Consider the following 23177-nt stretch of genomic DNA (forward strand, 5'->3'; position numbering starts at 1 on the left):
ATAAAGTTTCAGCACAGCCATGAGCTATTTTCACACAACTATTTCAAGGTCAACTTTATCATTGTTGGCGTGAGAGGCGGGCGGTAGGCACAAAGACACCCCAGCAGTGAAAGCCCTGGGAAAAAGAAGGAAAATCCAGTAGGGCTAGCACAGGAATGGAGAGCCAACCAGTTAATAAAATAGGTCATGAGCATGGGTTGGCTTCAAGCAGCATCTATGCTCAAACTGGTCAAGTTTGGGCTATGAGGCCCTGCATTGACCAAGCACAGAATTACGTGCATCCTCATTTTTACTAAATTCAAATTATATCTTACTATATTGTTAGCTTTTATTTGTCTATATCATTTATTAGGATAGGAAACATCATTTCTTTTCAGTAAAGAGTCAGGGTATAACAATAAACAAACATTGAAGTATAAACATATTTTAAAAGATGTTTTAACTCCTACTGCTGTTAAAGCAGCTTGACATTTAGTTTGCCTATAACTGGGTGTACTTTTAAGGTTTTGACTTTATTTTAAGCAACAAGAAGTGAAACTAATTCATACCTTAATAGTCACCAGAATTTATTTCACAGCAGGAGAGCTTTTACTCTGAACTTTTAGTCTACTTTCTTGCAGAATTGATCCCCCCAAAAGCCCTCACCTTCCAGAAGCAGAGAATCCAGTAATATTCTGAATAAGAATCACACACTTCATCTTGATTTTGTTGTTGTTTGCTTTAGTTCATCAGGCCTCTTCTTCAGAACCAAAGGAATCCATTGTGACAACGCAGTTCTCAGAACTGATCTTGTCCATAGAAGGAACTTCAGTCTGAGAGATGCTGAGAAGTTGCTGATACTCCCAAAATACCACCCTTCAATCTTTACTTTTAGAGGTGGAGTTCTTTGGTTTTTTTACAATGTGCATTCTCTTCCATTAAAGCAAATAATATTGGGAAAGACAGTGTACTGAACTTACTCGTGCTAAGATATGAATGGCTTCTCAGTTTTGATTTCTTCCTGTCAAAGACTTTAGGTGGAAGGGGGAGGAGGGAAAGTGGAAGAAGATTCTATCAGGGAGATTACGGAAGTGCAGAGTGGAAATGAAGAGCCAGAGGGAAACGTGGCCCCATGCACTTCTTTCACAAATAAGAGAATTAGTGCGCACACTCAGATCCCTTGGAGATCCTGTCAAAATAGAGATTCAGGTTTGGCCAGTCTGAGTCGGGCCTGATATTTTGTATTTCTAACAAAATCTCATTGATGTAAGTGATACTGGGCCAGTAGCCACTTTAAGCAGCAAGGGGGCCAGAACTTGAGTTATTAATAAGGTGTTAGCTCAGTGGTTCTTGACCTTGAGTATACATCAGAATCACCTGAAGAGTTTCTTCTTTAACTATTGATGCCTAGACCCCACCCCTGATCAATTAAATTTACAGGTCCTTTAAGTATTTATATTTCTGAAAGCTTCCCACACAATTCTATTGAGAAGCCTGAGTTGAAAACCACTGTTAGTTAATAACTGCATTGAAAACTCAAATGTCAATCAATAACTGAGGGTTAAAGGCAAGAGACCCCAGCTAAGGACATCTTCCTCTCCAACAGTGACTTGTTAGTGAACAATCCCAACAAGTGTTTGGTACTCAGCAATGAAAAAAATAAATAAATTATTGGCTGAATGCATGAATGAATGAAGACATATTAAGGCCAACAATAATGTAAAGGATTTAAGCCATAATTTTGAAATGACAAATGACAGGATTGAAATTTGGGGACAAAAAGTCTTTTCCATTATTCTTTCAAATCCCTTGTATAGATAGTCCACTCTGAAAGCTGACTGCTGATAACTGGAGATGTCAAAGCCATAAATATTACCCTTGCTTTACTCCAGTGTGTCCCAAACACCCACCAGTCACAGCACATTTTCAAAATTTTCTATATTTGTACTTTTATCTGCTTTGTTTCCTTACATTGACTCACTTTTCTAACATAAATGAATGTATTTTAAAGGAAAACTATAAATCACTACTTTAAGTAGAAAAACAACCAATATTCCTTGACATAAATAGAAGTAACTGTCAACATAAATGCAATGAAAGCAACTCAAGCTGGATGTCACTGTCTGCCAATGCTTGCCTCTGTCGGTTAATAAGATGGATTAGGAATGAACAGGAGGGAATTAAAGTCACAGGAGCACTAATAGAGACTTGTCATTGGCATAAGAAGAAGGATTGGAGGAGTGCTTTGAAAAACAGTCTGCCCTGGCTGGTGTGCTTCAGCTGGTCGAGGGCTGTTCCACAAAGCAAAAGGTCACAAGTCCGATTCCTGTCAGGCACATGCCTGGGTTGCTGGTTCATTCCCTGGTCCTTTGGGCCATATTTCTTTGTCTGGGTGCACCTGTTACATTGTAAGGAGCGGAGCCTTAGGTATTCCCCAGCGTGGGGCAACTCACATCACTGCATTGTGGTGCTGTATGTGGGGGAGGGGTCTAAGAGGGAACTATGCCACCTCCTCAGCTCTTGGCTGGCTTTCAGTCACTTGCTCCACTACCCACAAGCAAATTGGACCTTTCTGGTGCTGATTCCCAGGTGGGTGGGTTTGTGTATGTTCTAGGATCCTGTGGGCCTCTCCAACAGACTCTCCTGTGAGGCTGGGAGTTTCTCCCACCACTGCAACCCCCACAGGTTTTTACATCCAGGGATTTTGAGGCTTTCTTTTCCCATGCTGGAACGCTGGGTTTCACGGTCTGTCTCACTCCCCTATTGTTCCTCCCCGTTTATCTGCGTGCAACTGTGGGACCACCAGCTGCCATGTTGCCCACCAGCCACAGCCTTGCCACGCGTCCTCTCTGCCCCAGCAGCTCATCTATGCCCCTCCTACCAATCTGGATGAATGTTTCTTCTTTAGCTCTTTGGTAGTCAGACTTCCATACAGTTTGATTTTCTGGCAGTCCTGGTTTTTGGGTTTTTTTAAATTTATTGTTATCCTTCTTTTTGTTGTGCTAGGAGGCAAAGTGTATCTACTTATGCCTCCATCTTGGCCGGGAGTCACATCACCTTCTTTGGATGAAGACTGGCCTTTGGCATGGTTGGTGGTGGTTCATTTCACTCTCCCCATGATCTCTTCTGTTCCAAATTACTGTAAAGTATCCACTTTTAATTGCTCATCACAATTTGTTTAAAAATGGAATGTTTTCATCATGGTTAATTAGAGAATCACATGTAGAAATACAGTCAAGATGGTTTTTGTCACTTAACTTATCTGGAAGCCAAACATCAAAGCGATTAACATAACCAAATGGGTGCAAATGATTTTCAATGTTTGATTTGGATATTTTCAATATGTCAGCTATTTCCTGCATGTTATAACATTGACTGTTCTCAACTAGTGTCTTAATTTGATCACTATTAACTTGAACTGGAGACCACAGAGCATCATCCAGTGAGAAATCTCTAGCACAAAACTTTGCAAACCACTTTTGACATGTTTGATCTGTCACAGCACCTTCTCCATTACTGCACACATCTTTTTCTGAATTTCAGTTGTGTTTTTACATTTTTTGAAATAATAAAACATAATATGCCGAAAATGTGTATATTCTTCCATCTTCAATATTAAAATGGCTACATAAAAATTCACCACTTTTGATAAGTTTTTGTTTAATTCATGCTGATATGATAGCTGTCACAATACAATCTAACAAAATTGTTTTGAATGAAGTTAAAGACAACTAAGCACTACTAGAACCATTGTATGGAAAATAACAAATGAATGTTTTCACCAACCCAATATGTTACCTGTTATTATTATTATTAAAAAATTGCACATAATATAAGGTTATTCAGTGAAAACTATACCTTCCTTCTATCCCAGACTCCACTTCCCTCTCTAAAGGCAAAGCGCCATAAATAGACTCTTGAGTGTCTTTCTAGAAATACTCTATGCATTTACCATCAAGTATGTTCCTCTCTTCTATGCAAATGGGAGCTCCCTATACACTTTATTTTTCATATTGTTTTATTTTTTTAGTTCACAGTATTTCTTGGTAAAGAATTCATTGCAAGCATCATATCTCATTCTTTGCCAGGACTGAAGTTTTGCATTGTACAAGTGCCACATCATTTATTTGTCTTTCTCCACATTGGACATTTAAGCTGTTTGAGTCTTTCACTTTTGTAATCATTGCTGTCATGAATACATTTAAAAGTAAATCTTTCATGTAATGAGCAAGTATGTATCTTTAGGATAGATTCTTAGAGGTGGGATCCCTGGGTTAAAGAGTCTATATATCTTTTATTTTAATAGATATTGTCAAATTTCTCTTCAAAAAGATTGTACCAATTTGCACACTAGCTATCCATATACACAAGTGCCTCTTTCCCCTCTTCAGAATAGTATTTTAATAGACAGGATAACTGAGGAGATCAATAACATTGAAGCACAATTATCAAACAAAAATATACATTTGTGCAATGGTGATATGCAGTCTTCTTTAATAATACATTAAATGACAAAATCGAGTGGCAGGTAAGAGTGCATACAAAAGATATTTCAGCATGTCTGCCACAACTATAACATAATATGAAAGTACATATTGACAACAAGCTCACAGCAGCTGCTAATAATATCATAGGTTGTTGTCTACATCCAGAATTGAAAGAAATGCTAAATTTCAGTTGGCAGTTCATGAAAATAAATATTTGACATAGGGGGCAGAAGCATAAAATGGACCAGTAATAGCCTCTTCAACAAATGGTGTTGGGAGAGCTGGACAGCTACATGCAAAAAATTGAAATTGAATCATCAGCTGACACCATACACAAAAACAAACTCAAGATGGATAAAAGACTTAAATATAAGTCACAACACCATCAAAGTCCTCGAGGAGAACATTGGCAGGAAACTCTCAGATATCCCACACAGCAATTTTTTCACTGATCTGTCTTCTAAAGCAAGGAACATAAAGGAAAGAATAAACAAGTGGGACCTCATCAAAATTAGAAGCTTCTGCATGGCTAAAGAAAACATCAGCAAAATGAAAAGGGAGCCAACCATATGGGAAAATATATTCGCTAATAATACATCAGATAGAGGTTTGATCTCCAAACTATATAAAGAACTCACTCGACTCTACTCCAAGAAGACAAACGATCCAATCAAAAAATGGGCAAAGGACCTGGGCAGACGCTTTTCCAAGGAGGAGATACAGAGGGCCCAGAGGCATTTGAAAGGATGCTCAGCATCACTAGCCATCAGAGAAATGCAGATCAAAACCACCATGAGGTACCACCTCACACCGGTCAGAATGGCCATCATAAACAGATCCACAAACAACAGGTGCTGGCAAGGCTGTGGAGAAAAGGGAACCCTAGTCCACTGTTGGTGGGAATGCAGACTGGTGCAGCCACTGTGGAAAGCAGTGTGGAATTTCCTCAAAAAGCTGAAAATGGAACTGCCTTCTGATCCACTGATTCCCTTGCTGGGACTATACCCTAAGAACACCAACACACCAATTCAAAAGAATCTATGCGCCCCAATGTTCATAGCAGCACAATTTACAATAGCCAAGTGTTGGAAGCAACCGAAATGCCCATCAGTAGATGATTGGATCAAAAAATTATGGAACATATACACAATGGAATACTACACAGCAGAAAGAAAAAAAGAACTACTAAACTTCGCGACAGCATGGATGGAACTGGAGAGCATTATGCTAAGCGAAATAAGCCAGAGGGCGAAAGACAAATACCATATGATCTCACCTATAAGCGGAACCTAACCAACAATACAAAGTTGCAAGGAAAATAAGACCAGCAACACTGAAAGGAAAAGAAATCAACAGAGACAAGAGGGAAGGAGGGAGCGGGGGCGGGGAAAAGGAAGGGAAGGGGAAAGTCAAGGAACATATAGCAAGGACTCATGGACAAATCCAAAGGGGAAGAGCTGAGGGAGGGAAGGAGGGAGGGGGCAAAGGAAAGTGGTAGGGGAGAGGCAGAGACAAATGTATTTGAAAAAATAAATTAAAATAAAATTTAAAAATAAAAATAAAAAATAAAAAAAAATAAAAAATTTAAAATAAATTTTATCTAGGTGACAATAAAAAAATAAAAAAATAAAAAATAAAAAAATGTAAATTTTTCTGAACAAATTCTGGACCTTGTCTTGGAGCCATCTCTTTGAGATTAATCACAGTGAGCAGCTACTTCTCAATGCATCTGGTCAGCTCCAGGAATTGGCACATTTAGGGCAGCTATCAAAATTCGTACATGAGAATTCACATTGACCTAGCCTAATATAGATTTCATTGGCCTTCTAAAGTAGCAAGACAAACCAAGAAGCCATGGGCAGGCAGAGGTAACTCAAAGAGAACTTCCAGAGGTGCTGCCCTTCCTCTTCCTCCAATACATCTGCTTTCCTACCCTGCAGGGTTTTAGAGAATATTAAATAAAATAAAAGAATTAAAGTGCTTTTGAAAAACTTAAAAATACACCATTAACTTAGGTCTCTGTGTTAACCATTAGGCATTATTATTATCATCTCCCCTTATGTTTAGTGCTTAGAACCTCTGTCAAATATGCTGAAAAGTGTGTCATTGAGACCCAGAGGTCAGAACTGCTCCTCTTTGAAAATATGCAAAGCCCAGCAGGCCAGGACATGGCCTGGGGCATGGTAACACCTGCCAACCTGGCTATTATGTTGCATCATTCTTCTCACCTAGAGAGTGCTCCAGAGACTAGAGAAGTTGCTGGAATTTCAGGAGTAAGAAGGAAGTGATAATACGAAGAGTCAAATCCACAATCAGCAGCACTCTATCACTGGAAAAAATCTGTAAATCTTAAAAGTATAGAAGAAAGATTGCTAAGAATCTTCTGACTATGCATCCTTTTTTAAATTTTTTTTTTTTGAGTGCTGAAGAAATGTTAAATTTCATTAAGTTTTACAGCTGGAACTTAATATAGACATAAATCCCCTTAATGCTGGTTTCAGTCAAAAGTAAGCAGAACATTATCATTAAACCGGTACATGTGGGAGAATTATTTGAGGAAAATAAAAATAGGCACAGTTGGGAACATTCAGCCATGACCATATTAGATGCAAGTAGGTTCAATAGCAAAATTCTTTAGACTTTAATGGACTGGGCTCTTTCGCTGCTCAGTTTCCATACAGATGAGCTTTGTTCTGAGGCAATATGGTTGCAGTTTGAGAGTCTATCTGGGGAAGTTCATTTCTCCTTCATTAGTCCATGAGCACAGTGCAATTTCAGCTAATATTGTTATACCGCTCCTAGCTGTGTTATTTGGTTAAATGCCTTCAGGGAAAGTAGCAAGTCGGAATAAAGGGACAAATGCAATCTACTCTCTTGTTCTGAGTTCCTATAGCTGTGAGATTACATTGTCAACTATTCATATGTCATGCTGTACTCATGATCATAAACTCCTATTGCTGGACAAATTATGTAAGTCTGGTATTACTTGACATTTCACAAGAGACACCTTGTCTCTCTGGTACAATTTCTCTTGAGGTCTGAGCCTATATGTGTCAATAACTAAAAAGACCTATTTCTTGCCATGGCTCACAGGCATGCTAGTACTTACACAATGCATTTGTGTGAAATCCTTTAAAAGTGTCACCTATCAGAGGATTAGTTGCAAAACAGCACCCTTCCTTCTGAGCAAACAAATTAGAAAATGTTTCCTATTCTGAGCAAATGAGAAAAAGGTAGCCCTTTTGGGTTGATGAATTATTATTTAAAGCCCCAGCTCAGGTACACCTAAACTAATATAGTATTATATGCCAAATATACAATAATTGAAAAATAATTTTTATTGATGGTTTCCTTTGCTGTGTAAAAACTAGTTTGATGTAGTCCCATTTGTTTATTTTTTCTTTTGTCTCCTTTGCCAAAGGAGATATAGCAGAAAAAAATATTGCTACAAGAAATTTTGAGATTTTTATTGCCTATGTTTTCTTCTAGAATTTTTACGGATTTGAGTCTAACATTGAAGTCTTTAATCCATTTTGAGTTTATTTTTGTGTATGATGTAAGAAGGTGGTCTAATTTCATTTTTTGCACATTTTTGTCCAATTTTCACTTGTATGTGGAACCTAATGAACAAAATAAACTAACAAAGTGGAAACAGACTCATGCATACAGAGAACATAGTGACAGCTGACAGAAGAGGAGTTGGGGGCTGGCTGAGAAGGGTGAAAGGACAAAGCAAAGAAAAAAAAAGAAAGACTCATGGACTCAGACAACAGTATGGTAATGGCCAGAGGAAAAGGTGAAAGGGTGGTAGGAGGAGGTAGAACACGGTATCAGGGGATAAGTGGTGACAGAAGGAGACTTGACTTGGGTGGTGAACACACAATACAATATATAGATAATGTATTATAGAATTATATACCTGAAACCTATATAATTTTATTAACCACTGCCTCCCCAATACATTAAATAAAAAATAAGTCAAAATTTTAAAATAATAATATTTTAACTTAAAAATAACTAAAATAAAATAAAATAAAACCCCACTCTGGGCGCATGGCTTGGCAGACCCAGTGCAGCCTGCAGTTGCCCCCTTGGGCATGCACCCTTATGCAGAGCACAATCTGCAGGACTGTACATGGCAGCCCTCATTAAAGATACCACTTTCCTATTTTGTCATCAGGCCACAGAGTTGCTGTTCAGGGTCCTAAATGTATCTGTCCAATCATAGCAGCAGACTCCCAGATTAAAGGTAGTAAACTATGGCAAGAGTCTGATATTGATAAAATGTTAATGTGGCATCACTTTTTAAAGTGAAACTTAGGTGAGGCCTTGTGCAGCAGACACCATAGGTACCCATATCACCTGGAAGATTACCTCTGCATGCCAAGGGCTATTTACTGCAAACACCTGCCTCTCTGCCAAGGGTGATTCTCTGACAATGGGAACAGACAGGCCACTGCAGATGGAAAGACAGAAGAGTTAGAAGGTTAGTGCTCTTGGTAGCAGCCTTCATCCAGTGCTGGGCAGGGGCTGGGGAGTAACAGTGGGGCTCTCTACTGCCTCAATGAGCATTCTAGCAGGTGAGCCCCTGTTTCTGACCACAGGAATAACTGATTGTTGATTGGTGTGAACCCAGGAGAGGAAAACTTTAAACACCCAGCAATGTAGTGAGGATAGTTCATTAGATTCCTTTTCAGCAGCTAGAGCCACCTAGAGAGAAGAGGACATAGAACAGGCATGTCTAAGAGAAAAGGGGGCTCTTCAGAAAGGCAAGGACTTGGTGACATGTTGTAGTGTAGGTCTCAGACTATCAGAGGGTAGCCTGGGAGCCCATGAGGCCTAGGATGTCATTATAGGATTCACAAACTCTTTCTATAAAAGATAATAAATATTTTAAGATTTGTGGGCCTCTGCCACAACTATTTGTCTGCTGTTGCAGTACAAAAGCAGCCATAGGCAATCTATAAACAAATGGACATGGCTATGTTCCAGTAAAACTTTACAAAAACAGGTGGTGGGTCAGATTTAGCCTGCAGGCATTTTTATGACCCTAGACATAGGAAATCAAAGAAAAGAAGGACACAAAATAAGAGGTGAGCGAACACTCTCACTTGTAAGACAAAGTACATGCCAGTTTACAACCATTCCTTCATTTTATCCTCTCAGCTACCAAGTCAAGTCTTATTATCTGCATTTTAAAGATGAGGAAACTATATTTTCTAGAATATAAAAAAATTGCCAAGGCTGAACAATCTAGGTTCAAAACTAGATCTGTCTGACTTTAATGCCTCTTTTCCTTTCTCTACTCCAAGTTGATGCCTGCTGACACATTTGTCTTATGTAACCAATCAAGGAAAGTCTACTGGAACCAGAGCCATTAAATTCCAGATTTGGGGGTAAGGGTGGCAGTGTCAGATCTGGATCTCCAGGGTCTCAGAAGCTTCTCTAACAATGTTAAAGCAATGGAAGCAATGGGCATGGTGACCACTGGGTCTACCACCAGCTTTCACAGTGAGACCAACTCTACCCTCTGATATGTGTCATGTGTGGTCTTGTGCCTTTGGTGGCCACACAAATGGAGCACTTCAGATATAACAAGTCTAAATAAGTACTTTGTCCTTGCTTAGGTTAGCGTGCAGGCCAGCCATCTGATGGAAAAGTGCACAGTGCAAACTATGACCAAACTCTTTCAATTCTTGCTAAGTAGCCCTTTCTTTCTTCTTAGCAAGAAGAATTAAACTTTCTTGCTAAGAGCTACTCTAGCCTTTTTTTTTTCTGGCTATGCATTCAAATATTCAGAAATTAAATTCAGAAATAACTTCCAGGGAAGCCCTTAGTTCAATCTGGATTCAGCTCAATCTTCTCATTTTCTGCATGATGATACAATAATAATTCAATTCTTAATGAAGACTGAATGATTCTGATCTTGAATCATCAATAATTATGTTCACTAAACATCTAGTATTTTATAAAGCAATAAAATAGACTAATGCACTTTAGGAAGAAGTTATAGAAGAGTTCAAACCAAAACAAGCTTCTGGCATAACCTAGGATGACCAGGGTATTAAATTAACCAAAACACCACTTCCCCCAACCCCCAAACTTCAGTGTTAATGGCTATCTTAGAAAATTCCAGGATAATTCAAGATCAGTTTGATTTGTTCCTCTACACAGATAATTTCATGGAAGACAACACTGTAATTCAAAACAATAAATGATTTGGTTTGGGTTATAAAGCTATAAACAGAGCCGTTGCAAAATATTGCTTACTGTTCTTTCTTGCTATAAAACATTTGATTTTTAGACATAGAACATATACCCAAATAATAACAACTGTTTGCCCTCTTTATTACTCAGTGTACGCTGTTATGCAAGGAATTAAGCTTTAGTCATCAAATTAATCGTAAAGATTAACAAAATACTTAGAGTTCCTAAGTCATCATCCATTTCTACATTCAGAGGTAACATTGACCCCAGACAATACATAGCCTTTCTTCTTGTTATAAAAGTAGTCTCAGAGTTACTTGTATTCTTGGCTACCAGTTCTGCTGTCAGAACTCCCTAATTCTTCCCATGAGTCCCCACCCATGTCAAGGCAAGCTATTTTCTCCACAATCAGGAATAAACACCAGAAGACCTCAGCCCAGAACACAGACGATAATTATGAGCCAGAAAGGTGAGCAAGGGTGGAAAGCATGTGAAACCAGTCAATTTATTCAGGCAGCAAAGACAAAGTTGCAGAAAATTCACATTTGATATTTTTCTAATTGAATTTAATTTCTGTATGCTGGCCTAATTGCACTGATCATAGAAACTTGACCTTGGTCAACTCAGGTTTTACCCCTGTCTTCTTATCTCCAGAACTGCCCTCAAGCTTCAAAAGATGAGCTTAGCATTAAGGAGAGGGATCAGGGCTCCTGGTGCTCATGTCTCATCCTCTCCCCATCCTAGACTCCTCTGTTGTGTGCATCTCCATGCCTAATGGCATGTCAGTTCATATAGATCCTGCCTGAACCCTGGATCTTCATTGTCCTGACCCCAAAACTTTCTAGGCCAGGCAGTTCTCACTGTCATGTTCTCACTAATCAGCCTCCCAAAGAATGTTCCACTGTTCCCTGCTCCATACAGATCACAGAAATGCAGAGTGGGGCTACCCAAAGCTCTTCTGCTAAGACATCTTGCAGAGCCACTTTGATTTGCAGCTTCATGTCCCTGTCCAAGGATAAGTACCAGACTTCTCTGAAGTTGGGCATTCCAACATCACCCCACTCCAAGAACACAGCTCAGAAGAAAGCACTGGCACTCAGAGACCCTCTGAGGACCCCACAATGGCTACTCATACTGAATGTTCTGTACAACTCACCCAAACCAGGGAATTTTAATCTCTATGGAGAAACAAATCGAGCCTAGCAATAGTCTTCAAAATCTACTGCTTAAGTTTCAACCTCAGCTTTGAAACCCAAAAGAAAAAGTTTCCTTTTTTTATTTTTTAAAATACTTTATGTTTATGCTATTACAGTTGTCCCACTTTTTCCCCCTTCATCTTGCCTCCACTCAGCCCACTCCCCACTTCCGTGATCAGTCCCCTCTCTGTTTTCCAAGTCCATGGGTCCTCCATATGTGTTCTTTGACTAATTCTTTCACCTTCTTTCAATCAGTCCCCACCTCTCCCCTTCCCACTTACAGCTGTCAGTCTATTCCATGATTATATGCCTCTGGTTCTAGTTTGCTCATTAGTTTATTTTGTTCATTAGATTCCTCTTATAAGTGAGATCATATGGTATTTTTCTTTCAACAACTGGTTTATTTCATTTAATATAATAGGCTCCAGTTCCATCCATGCTGTTACACAATGTAGAAATTCCTTCTTTCTTTCTGCTGTATAGTATTCCATTGTGTAGATTCACCACAGTTTTTTATCCACTTATCTACTGATGGGCACTTAAACTGTTTCCAAATCTTATCCCTGGCTGGTGTGGGTCAGCAGACTGAGCACCGGCCTGCAAACCAAATCTTGTCTACTGTAAATAGCACTGCTATGGATGTGGGGGTGCATAAATTCAAAAAAAAATAAAAGTATTAACTTGTGTTTCTGTCGATATTCCTACCTCACCAACTCTAACTAAGAATCCTCTTATCTCAAAAATTCAGTGAAGGTTACGGGTAACCAAACATGCTTAAGGAAGACGAATAAGTGACTATTTCAAAATATTATCCCTCAAAAGAACTGAGATTCAAATATCTCAAGAAAGTTGAAGGGAAAAAAAAACCAAATTTGAGAGGACCACAGAGACAGGGATTATACACCAGATAGAGAATTAAATTTCTAAAGGTGAATAAAAGTAGTTTGGGATCTAAATGCAGGAGGAGCAGAACTGCCGTCATGCCATGTCATAGGCAGTGGAGACAGAAAGATGTCCTCTCTAAAAGTCAGATATTGAGGGAAGACCTAGATTCTGGAATAAAGGATAAATACGTTCAAGACCCAAGATAGAATGGCTGAGCCAAATTTTGAATAAAATAATGTGGGAATGGGGAAATGAGGAACTATTTTCACTGGGTACAAAGTTTTTGTTACATAAATGAGTAAGTTCTAGCACTCTGCTATGCAACATGGTTAACAATAGAGTATTGTGCAGTTTAAAATTTGTGAAGAGGATAGATCTCATGTTAAATGTTCTTACCAAAACACACACACACACACACACACACACACACACACACACACACACACGAGCACAAGGTAATTTTTGGAGATAATGGAAATGGAAGTACCTTGGTTGTGGTGATGGTATCATGGGTGTATACATATGCCCAAACTCATGAAGATGTGCACATAAATGTATGGAATTTTTGGTATATCAAGTATACCAGAGTAAATCTAAAAAAATTAAGAATTAAAAAAGTCTGAACAAATCCCAAGTGACTTCTGCCCCAAGTACAACATTTAAATAAAGAAGTATTACAACTGTGATCATTACAACTCCTTGTCATCCAACAAATGGAAATACAAATTAATTAAATTGGTAAATTTATTATTAAAAACATTATGCCACTATTCCACTAGGTTTTCAAACTATAGTGAGGCACAAACTAAAGTGTTTTACCACATAAAGAGCAGAATTCCTGAAAATGTCTCCAGACTCATGGAATCGAGAAATGCCCAAGCTGGAATAGGCATTTAACCCAGTGCTTCCTAGCCCAGTGCATACTGTGGGCCAGGGAACTAACTGGGCTTTTTATTACAGATCACAAAACCAAAGGAGAGAAGAATGGGATAAGGAAAGAGGAGCTTCACAGAGCTCAGCAACCCAGGGCAAGCAGAGAAGCAGTGAGGAAGGAATGGATTGGTCACCAAATGTCAGTGGTTCATCTCCCACCATAGACCAAAATAAAAGGCCGGCCAACTAAAGCTCTAAATGAAAAAGATTATAACATAAAATCACTTAAAGAGAATTGAAGTAAAATAGTAATTGATTTATGTGGGGAAAGACTCACAGTGGGAAAAAATGAAGATGTTGGATTGCACAGAACTTGAACTTCTAACTGAATACTGTAGAGCTTAAAAGTATCCACAGTTTGCATTGCATATTTATTTGTTCAGTCTTGATTGATGTCTGCTCCCCACCTGGACAATAAGTTACCTGAGGGCAGAGATACCACCATATAATTCCCCTACTTGGAAAAGTCCCTGCATATATTAGACTTTTAATGACATGCCTTTGAAAAGTGTTTCTGCTGTAACCTTATAAGAGCTCAGGCAGTCCCTTTCAACAAAACAGTAAACTGAGTAAATAACTGAGTTTGATAATGCAGTCCCTATTAGGGGCTTAGGCAGGAGTTTAACACCTGTAAGTATAAAGAAGATAAGCCTTAAATCATTCTGAAGCAGGGAGCTGGAAATGAGCCTTCTTCATGAAGCAAGAAAATTCTAGAAGCCATCTCACCTGTGACATGAAAACTAGAACATTCTGGCCATCAGTTCAAAGAAGGTTTAACTTAAGCCCTGGATTCCAGGTGAATCTCATTTACCCACAAAGGTTAACAACTTAAAATAGAGACCCTCCTGGAGAGTGTAGTACTCAGATTTGCTTATTCTGAGAGCCTGAAATAGGATGGGATGAGGAAACCTCAAAAGGGGATAAAGTAGGGGAAAATGTCCAAGGGCACACTTCAGCTCTGTCACCATTTTGAAAGGGCTAGACCAGAACAGAACATTAACCCAGTACACCAGAAAGGGACTATTAACATGAAATAGTCATGTCTTGCAGAATTTTTTCTTGCCTGTGCCTCTGGCTTCATTCACCAATGAGACCCCTTGTGTTTTTCAGAATGCCGAAGCAAGTTATGACTTCAGTAGCAACGACCCCTATCCCTACCCTCGGTACACAGATGACTGGTTTAACAGGTAAACTGGGCCTAATGAGGTGTCTTTGACTTTAGGTTTGGAGTTTTACTTTGCTTTGTTTTGTTCTTAAGGCTTGAAAATCACAAGCAAAATAATCTCAATGCTTCACTAAATTGTACTGTGACTTCCTATTCATGGCTTCATTCTCTAAATTCTTGAACTTTTTAAAATATTTCAATGCTCCTCCAGAATTATCTGCTGACAATTTGTTCCATTGAATGAGGAACTATTTGCCACTGTATTAAAGGTAGAAGGAAATAGAAATAATAAGAAAGCCTTTATTATTTCTTCAACCACAATCAACCACAAAGTGATTTAAATCATGCTGATTTCACTTGATCTGTGGAAACGGTGTAGATAATTTTTTTGCCTCATGAATCTGTGTCTGTATGTTTTTGAAAAGTGTTTCTGCTATAACCTCATGAAGTTTAGGTAGTCTCTTTCAACAAAACGGTAAGTGAAACTGGCAGAGGTTTGAAGTTTTGCTCAGCATCCAACCATGGAGAACTATTCAACAGTCTATCCATTTTCTTCAGCCTGTTTGGCTATTAAACATGTAAAAGCAGTTTCTTTCTTTTTCTCAAGTAACATTCTTGCCTAAATGGTTGATTGCATGTAAGAAATGTCAAGAAATAAACATGTATAGCTTGCTGAACCAAAGAATACTATACTTTATAAACCTAGTGTTTCCCTATTATTGATGTTTTTGAATGAAATTTATGAAAACATGTGAACTTCTATTAATGGTATAAAAATACACTATGTGTACAGCACTTTATTCATTTCTTTTACTTCTTGTGACAGACTCATGGCACATAAAACAAATGTTGTCATTCTCATTTTAGTGATAAGGAAATAAGTTTAGAAAAGGTAAGTGACGTCTCTGGTCAAACAATTAGCGTATGTCAAAGCCAACATTTGAACCCAGGCTTCATATATGTCTCTAATTCCAATGTATATCATTCTTTTATAACCATCATTTTTCTTATAAAAGACAGGAAGCATGATGACCAGACAGTGGCCAGGTAGCTTAGACTCTGTCCCTACAATTAAGTTGACCTGAGAAGGTCTAAGATGCAGACAGGGCACACAGGTTGGAAGTCTTGACGATTACAGAAAACGCAGAAAAAAATTGAGAAAAAATACAATTCAAATTTGTAACATTTGAAAAAAATTATATTTGATATCCAATAGCACCATTCACTTTCTATCAACTTCACCTACAACTCTTAAATGATCATGCAGTGTTTGGATGTGTGCTTAGAAGGTAAGGATGTATAAATATGTCTAAGAACTTTTGACATGAAGTGCCTCTTGTCCTCATGACTTATAACCCTAAATCCTATAAGACATTGCTGAATAGATGTCACTCAGCCAAGAGTGAACCATAATTGGGAATGATGTCCTGGAACAGTGTGTTGAGTAGGACCATGAGGGAGTACCTGGCTTCACCATGGCTGGTTAGCAATTCTCCACTTGACCTCAGAAAGGGCAGTAGCAATATGTGTACTGGTTACTTGCCATCTCTCTGCAGCTGGTAGATGCTAAATCAACCTTTGACAGACATAGTCAGGCACAAGAATGTAACTGACAGAATGATTTTCTCCCTTACCCCATTTTCTAAACCCAGCACAACCTTCCCCAAAGCAACTCTTCCTGTGTGATATACCATAAGAATATTCCTTTTTAAAAAAATGACAACTTCTATATTAAATATTTTAGCTTGTAATGTATTCTTGAAAGTACAGTTTTAAACTAACTAAAATCTTCTAGCTACAACTAATTAGTGCTTAGTGTAATAAAATTTTTCATTGTCAGTGATAAAAATTCTCAAGTGTCCAATTGCCTGAAACACAGTCACAGTGAGTCAGAGGAATATGATCCTTGCTTCCTAGGGAGCCAATGACTCAAGACACAGTGTCTACTTTGACAATAAATGGAACTTTTCCCAATGATCAAGGCATTTTCAAAGACTCTCGTTCATCATGACTTGTTGTTACAAAGATTAGATCGTACCACAGTTTAAATCACGGCCTTGCAAAACATAAATTCTATTGTAAGTGATTATGGGAGGAGAGTAGGTCAAAGTTCAAACTCACAGCTCTGGGAGGATTCATGGTCCAAAAGATTGAATCTGTCCTGGAGATGATTTCTGGATGACAAAAAGAGAATAAGAAAAAAACAGCCTTCTCATGAGTGTAGAATACATTTGTTTAAAAACCCTGGGATAAAATATTTTGCCTGGTATTTTCTTCAGTATAAGTTAGGGTTTTAGAGCAGGAGACAGGATAAAATTAGCCATGAGTTCACTCTACTCTTGTATATCTTTGATATTTTCTATAATAAGAAGTAAATTGTAAAAGCATAGGACATAAAAAGAAGCAAAAAACAAAACTGGGGCTTTAGTTCAGTATTTATGAAACTGTTAGTTTTGTTGTTCAAGCTGCTGAGGAACTTGCAATCTCATATGAGGAGGTGACAGATGCCAAAAATCACTGCAGGGCTAAGTGTAGCCAGAGCAAAAAGAAGAAAAAAGAAAAAAGGAAGAAAAGCTAATGCCTGTTAAACAGTCACTAGTTATAAGGTACTCTTTGCATATATCAATTTAATTAATTCTCATCATAATTCTCTGAAATAGATATGTCATTATTATCCCCATTTTGGAAACTGAGGCACAAAAAGATTAAGTAAGTTGTGTGCATGGTTACATAGCTAATAAGTAGTGGAGACAGGATTTGATGCCAGTGAGGGAGCCACCACATGCACTGCCTTATAATAAATACGGTTGGAGAGCATAGAGAAATGTAAAATTATCTCCAACTGGGAAAGTTGGGACAGTTTTCCTTGAAAAGGTGGCATTTAGTCTAGGATTTTAATGAAGGTAATAGGTAGAGTTGGTGGGTAGAGGCTGTTCTGAAGTGAGGGTAAAATTTAGGTACAGAAAGTAAGGCAGGAAGTGTAGACATGTTCACAAAGTGGCAAAGTGGTCTGGGATTTAGAGAATGGGACAGCACTCTAAGGAGACTTCATGGAAGAGTGAGCATGAAAGATTTGGACAAGTTGCTAGGAGAAAGAAGGAGAGATTCTGTGGTTGGATAGCAAACTGGGCCAGAGGCATAGACAAGGACCACCCTCCCACTGCACTCAAAAAATGTTGCTCCCCAGAGGCTCTAGAAGCCCTTAGCCTAGCACTTGTCATTGTCAGGGTTCACTACCAATCCAGCATTAATGTCTGAGCAGCTATACAACTACAAAGACATGCCATGTTCTTTTCTGGGCCCCATCTCTGTTCAGCAGACTTGGAGTTCTTGAGAAAACTCATTTCAGCATGACTCTGATAAAGGACTGACTAATGCTGACCGGCAATGGGCTTGCTGCTATTGTTATTCCAGTCACAGTGCCTGCAATAAAGGCCAGTTAGGACTCAGAAGCAATTGCTGCACAGGAAAAGGCAGTAGCTCTCCATCACAGGGTTTTCATTGCTATGAATTGTACTACAAGGGGCTCTCTTCAGGCAAGCAAATATAATGTTCCCCTTGGTTGGGAAACCAAGTTCAAGAGCAGTGTGTCTCTCCTGAGATTTCCTAGCATCCTACACTATCATATCATCCCCTCTATACTTATTTGTAAACTTGTTTATTTAAGAACATTTTTAAAACTCCAAACCAAGGACTCTATGTGAAAGCAAACTTCATATATATGCAGAATTGCTTTTAGCAGATAAGTGTATTAGAATTTCTTGCCCAATACTTAATTTGCTTTATAGGATTATTCCTTTTAAGCAGAGTAAGTGTCTTTATTCTACTGTGAACCATTTAATAATTACATGCAGTATCTGAGCTCTGGGGATATATTTGAAAACAGTTGAGGAATTTGCAGCAGGAGTATAATATCCTCCTAGCTTACAATCAGAGAAATATAGATGGCCAAGCAACATAATAATAGTAATAATAACCCAAATTGCAAAAAGATAGAAAATAATACACATTTAATGAGCATCAACAATGTGCAAAACATATATAACTGATTTGCTGTGAGGTATCAGGAGCTAATACCACATTTCCTTGCTAGCACTCAACAAATATTGCTTGGCTGGTGGACAGATGGATGAGCATACCTTCTCAGCTTTGCTGAGATGTTGAGTGGCCTAGATATCTGTCCATATTAGAGCTGCCTGCTTCTCCCAAGGTTTGCAGCCCTTACTTTGTCAATAATCCTCCAGTGTTGCTGGGTCTTAGGTCAATGTTTGGTGATGCATTGCAGATCTGTATTCCATTACCATGCTGCTGTCCACAGAAGTTCCTCTTGCATAATGTTTTTTTGACAAGCATTCACCACTAAAATGTCATCCCTGCCCTCGACAATGTTGATGGAGCACCACAGGGTGCAGGACACTCTACCTATTAATCTCTAAAGAGTAAGAGATTCTGGATTAGATACAGTTCCTGGCTGCAAAAGTTTACTATAAATTCAGGAAGAGAGAAGACATTTATTACCCAGGCAACCTAAACGTGGGACAGGAGGAAGGAAAAATGGTTGATGAGGAACATTTATCTCTATGTAAGTTCATTTGATTGACAGAATTAGTTAAACCTTCAAATAACAAAGATTTTCAGTAATTAACTTTTTTCTTATTAAAAGTCATATTTCATTTTGAAGAACTCTATGTGACAAGCCAAAGAAAAACACGTGAGAAAAATGGCGGTCTCTGCTTGGCTATTTGCATACTGATGGAAACTGGTATTTTACCCTGGTGGCACTTAATGGTTTAGAAATAGACAAACATCTTTCCCTTCTGTCTGTATAAATAATTCTGAATTACCTCCTAGATAATAAAATTCAAACTGCTTTTGAAGACCCAATCTAACTTCTTTCATGTGAGCTTTAAGAATACAGTAATCCCCCTTATCCACTGGGGATACATTCCAAGACCTCCAATCCATGCTCAAAATCACAGGTAGTATTGCACCCTATGCATGTACTAGGTTTTATTCTACACCTACATACCTATAGTAAAGTATAACTTAAAAATAAGGCACAGTATAGAGATTAACACAATTGTTAGTAAGATAGAATTATAATAGTATACTATAAAAGTTATATCAATATGGCATTATTAAGTAAAATAAGGATTATTGAACACAGGCACTGTGGTACCTTAACAGTTGATCTGATAGCCAAGATGGTTATGCTGGACAAAGGGATAAGTCACTTCTTAGGTGGGATGCAGCAGGACAGTGAGAGATTTCAGAATGGCACAAAGTTTAAAACTTATAAATTGTTTTTTATGGACTTTTCCATTTAATATTTTTGAACTTCAGTTAACCATAAGTAACTAAAAACATGGAAAGTGAACCCACAGATAAGGGGGGAATATTGTGTTTATAAGTCAATATTTGCTCAAAGATTGCTGTTGCAATAAACTCTCTCTCTATCCAAGCCCAAGCACCATGAAATACAACAGAGTTTAATTTGTTAGCTATTCTGAGTCATTAGGAAAAAAACACAACATTTTTTTAAATTTTATTTCTAGTCCCCTACCTGGATTAGACAAGTCTTTGTTATTTAAGGTTTCCCTTCAGCTAAAATAAATAAACATAATACAGATTTGGGGGTTATGGAAAGAATTATATCAGTTATAAAAGAATTATCTGTATGTTGGCATAATGATTTCCACTTTAGAAACTAATATGATGAAAACTATATAGGGGGATTTTATGGTCCTCAGGTAGCAATAATTCTTTTCTTAACAGAGAAACATACAGCAGACTATAATGGGCAAATGTGTTATGTAAATTATTTGGTACAAAATAAGTAATCCATGAATCAGTTTCTCATCTCAATAAAATGGGAGTAACACTCCACCTTGAAGATTCGTGTGAGGGACTAGAGACATGTATACAGAGTACCTGATATCGGGCATGGCACACGGTAGGCACTCCCAAATGGCAGCAAATATAATTGTAAAATTCAGTGAAGGGATTTCTAAGAAGCTAAGTCAAAGGTTCTCCAACTACACAGAAAATGAGAATTTATGGCAAAGGAGTTAATGGATGGCCCAGCCTTTCCACTCATTTTTCACAAACATCCATTCTCTCATTTGAGCTTTTGACAGAAACTAGATAACAATCAGCTCAAGGTCAAAGTTTATGGCAAGAGTCTAGTGCCTGTGTAGCTTCATCATCGACAGAAAGAGGAATTATCCAAATGCAGTTTGTATGCATGAGACAAACTTGATCTAACAGGGAAATTGAAAAGCCTAGCATCTAGCCTCAGAAAGCTAGAAAGCCTCTCCACTTCTCAATGAATCAGTGGGTACTTGCCAGCAGACCTGGGGCTTTCCCCAAAAGCATCAGCACAGCCTCACCTGTTTAACCAGGACTCTTGAAATCCTAAAGTTTTAGCCTGCAAAGCTCATTGGACACTAGCCAGCATGCATGGTTGATGACAAACTAGGTGGGTAATCTCTGCATCTCAACTCCAATATAGCCAACACTGAAGCATCTTTCAGCAAAGACATGGCTTAAAGCACTGCAGCTGGCCACTGTGGAACTTTGGTCATCTAAGAATCTGTAGCCCTAAGGAGAGTGGAGACTAGATGCCCATCAATTTAGCCAAATTTCCCACTGGTTTGCTGAATAAATCTGCATTATTCCCAATATGTGTGTGAATCCAGAGCCCTATAACACCACCATAGGGCTGTGGGATATAGAGTCAATTAAAACAATCATAGAACCAATGGCCAGTAATGGAGACTTAAAGGAAGGGAGAGAAAAAAGAGCAGAAAAAAAATCTCCAGCTCAAAATTAGCCTGCATACCAGAATTCAAAAATATCTGAAGTTAAATACATTCAACAAAATAAAAAACAGGACATGAATGTATACAGATGAAATTAATATTATGGACAGTCTTTTAAAAGACATTAAAATAGGTTATGTTTACAACACTCTCACAGAAACACCCAGAATAATGTTTGACCAAATACCAAAGCAACCCATGACACAGCCAAGTTGAAACATAAAATTAACCACTATACTTTTTATCTGAACATTTACTCAGGATGAATAACATCTATTTAAAAAAGAAAAATAAGTGATGTGAAAACACAAGCAAAAATAAACATGAATATGAAAAAGAACCAATTGCAATTGAAAAATTCAGCCTCTAGAATAAAATCCCAATGAACGAGATGAAATGTACCCTGCGTGCGGTTAAGTAAATAATTAATCGAAGATACCACTATCAAAAACCTACAACAAACATTATTCTTTTTTTTTAATTTTATTTTAATTTATTTTTTCAAATACATTTGTCTCTGCCAACCCCCCACCGTTTTCCCTTGCCCCCTCCCTCCTTCTCTCCCTCAGCTCTTCCCCTTTGGATTTGTCCATGAGTCCTTGCTATATGTTCCTTGACTTTCCCCTTCCCTTCCTTTTCCCCGCCCCCGCTCCCTCCTTCCCTCTTGTCTCTGTTGATTTCTTTTCCTTTCAGTGTTGCTGGTCTTATTTTCCTTGCAACTTTGTATTGTTGGTTAGGTTCCGCTTATAGGTGAGATCATATGGTATTTGTCTTTCGCCCTCTGGCTTATTTCGCTTAGCATAATGCTCTCCAGTTCCATCCATGCTGTCGCGAAGTTTAGTAGTTCTTTTTTTCTTTCTGCTGTGTAGTATTCCATTGTGTATATGTTCCATAATTTTTTGATCCAATCATCTACTGATGGGCATTTCGGTTGCTTCCAACACTTGGCTATTGTAAATTGTGCTGCTATGAACATTGGGGTGCATAGGTTCTTTTGTATTGGCGTTTTGGTGTTCTTAGGGTATAGTCCCAGCAAGGGAATCAGTGGATCAAAAGGCAGTTCCATTTTCAGCTTTTTGAGGAAATTCCACACTGCTTTCCACAGTGGCTGCACCAGTCTGCATTCCCACCAACAGTGGACTAGGGTTCCCTTTTCTCCACAGCCTCGCCAGCACCTGTTGTTTGTGGATCTGTTTATGATGGCCATTCTGACCGGTGTGAGGTGGTACCTCATGGTGGTTTTGATCTGCATTTCTCTGATGGCTAGTGATGCTGAGCATCCTTTCAAATGCCTCTGGGCCCTCTGTATCTCCTCCTTGGAAAAGCGTCTGCCCAGGTCCTTTGCCCATTTTTTGATTGGATCGTTTGTCTTCTTGGAGTAGAGTCGAGTGAGTTCTTTATATATCTCGGAGATCAAACCTCTATCTGATGTATCATTAGCGAATATATTTTCCCATATGGTTGGCTCCCTTTTCATTTTGCTGATGTTTTCTTTAGCCATGCA

At 38.4% G+C, this 23177-nt stretch overlaps 1 protein-coding gene across 1 annotated transcript in view; it reads left to right on the forward strand.

Annotated features, from left to right (window-relative positions):
- Positions 1 to 23177, forward strand: part of PCSK2 (proprotein convertase subtilisin/kexin type 2) — a 360494-nt gene that overhangs the window by 256604 nt on the left and 80713 nt on the right. The window contains exon 6 of the mRNA XM_054574083.1: positions 14798 to 14874. Within this exon, the coding sequence (XP_054430058.1) occupies positions 14798 to 14874 (77 nt within the window). The remainder of the gene's footprint in view (positions 1 to 14797; positions 14875 to 23177) is intronic.

The sequence above is a fragment of the Pteronotus mesoamericanus genome, unplaced genomic scaffold (assembly GCF_021234165.1).
Source record: "Pteronotus mesoamericanus isolate MK-2021 breed Mesoamerican mustached bat unplaced genomic scaffold, CSHL_Meso_final contig_25, whole genome shotgun sequence".
Lineage (NCBI taxonomy): Eukaryota > Metazoa > Chordata > Mammalia > Chiroptera > Mormoopidae > Pteronotus > Pteronotus mesoamericanus.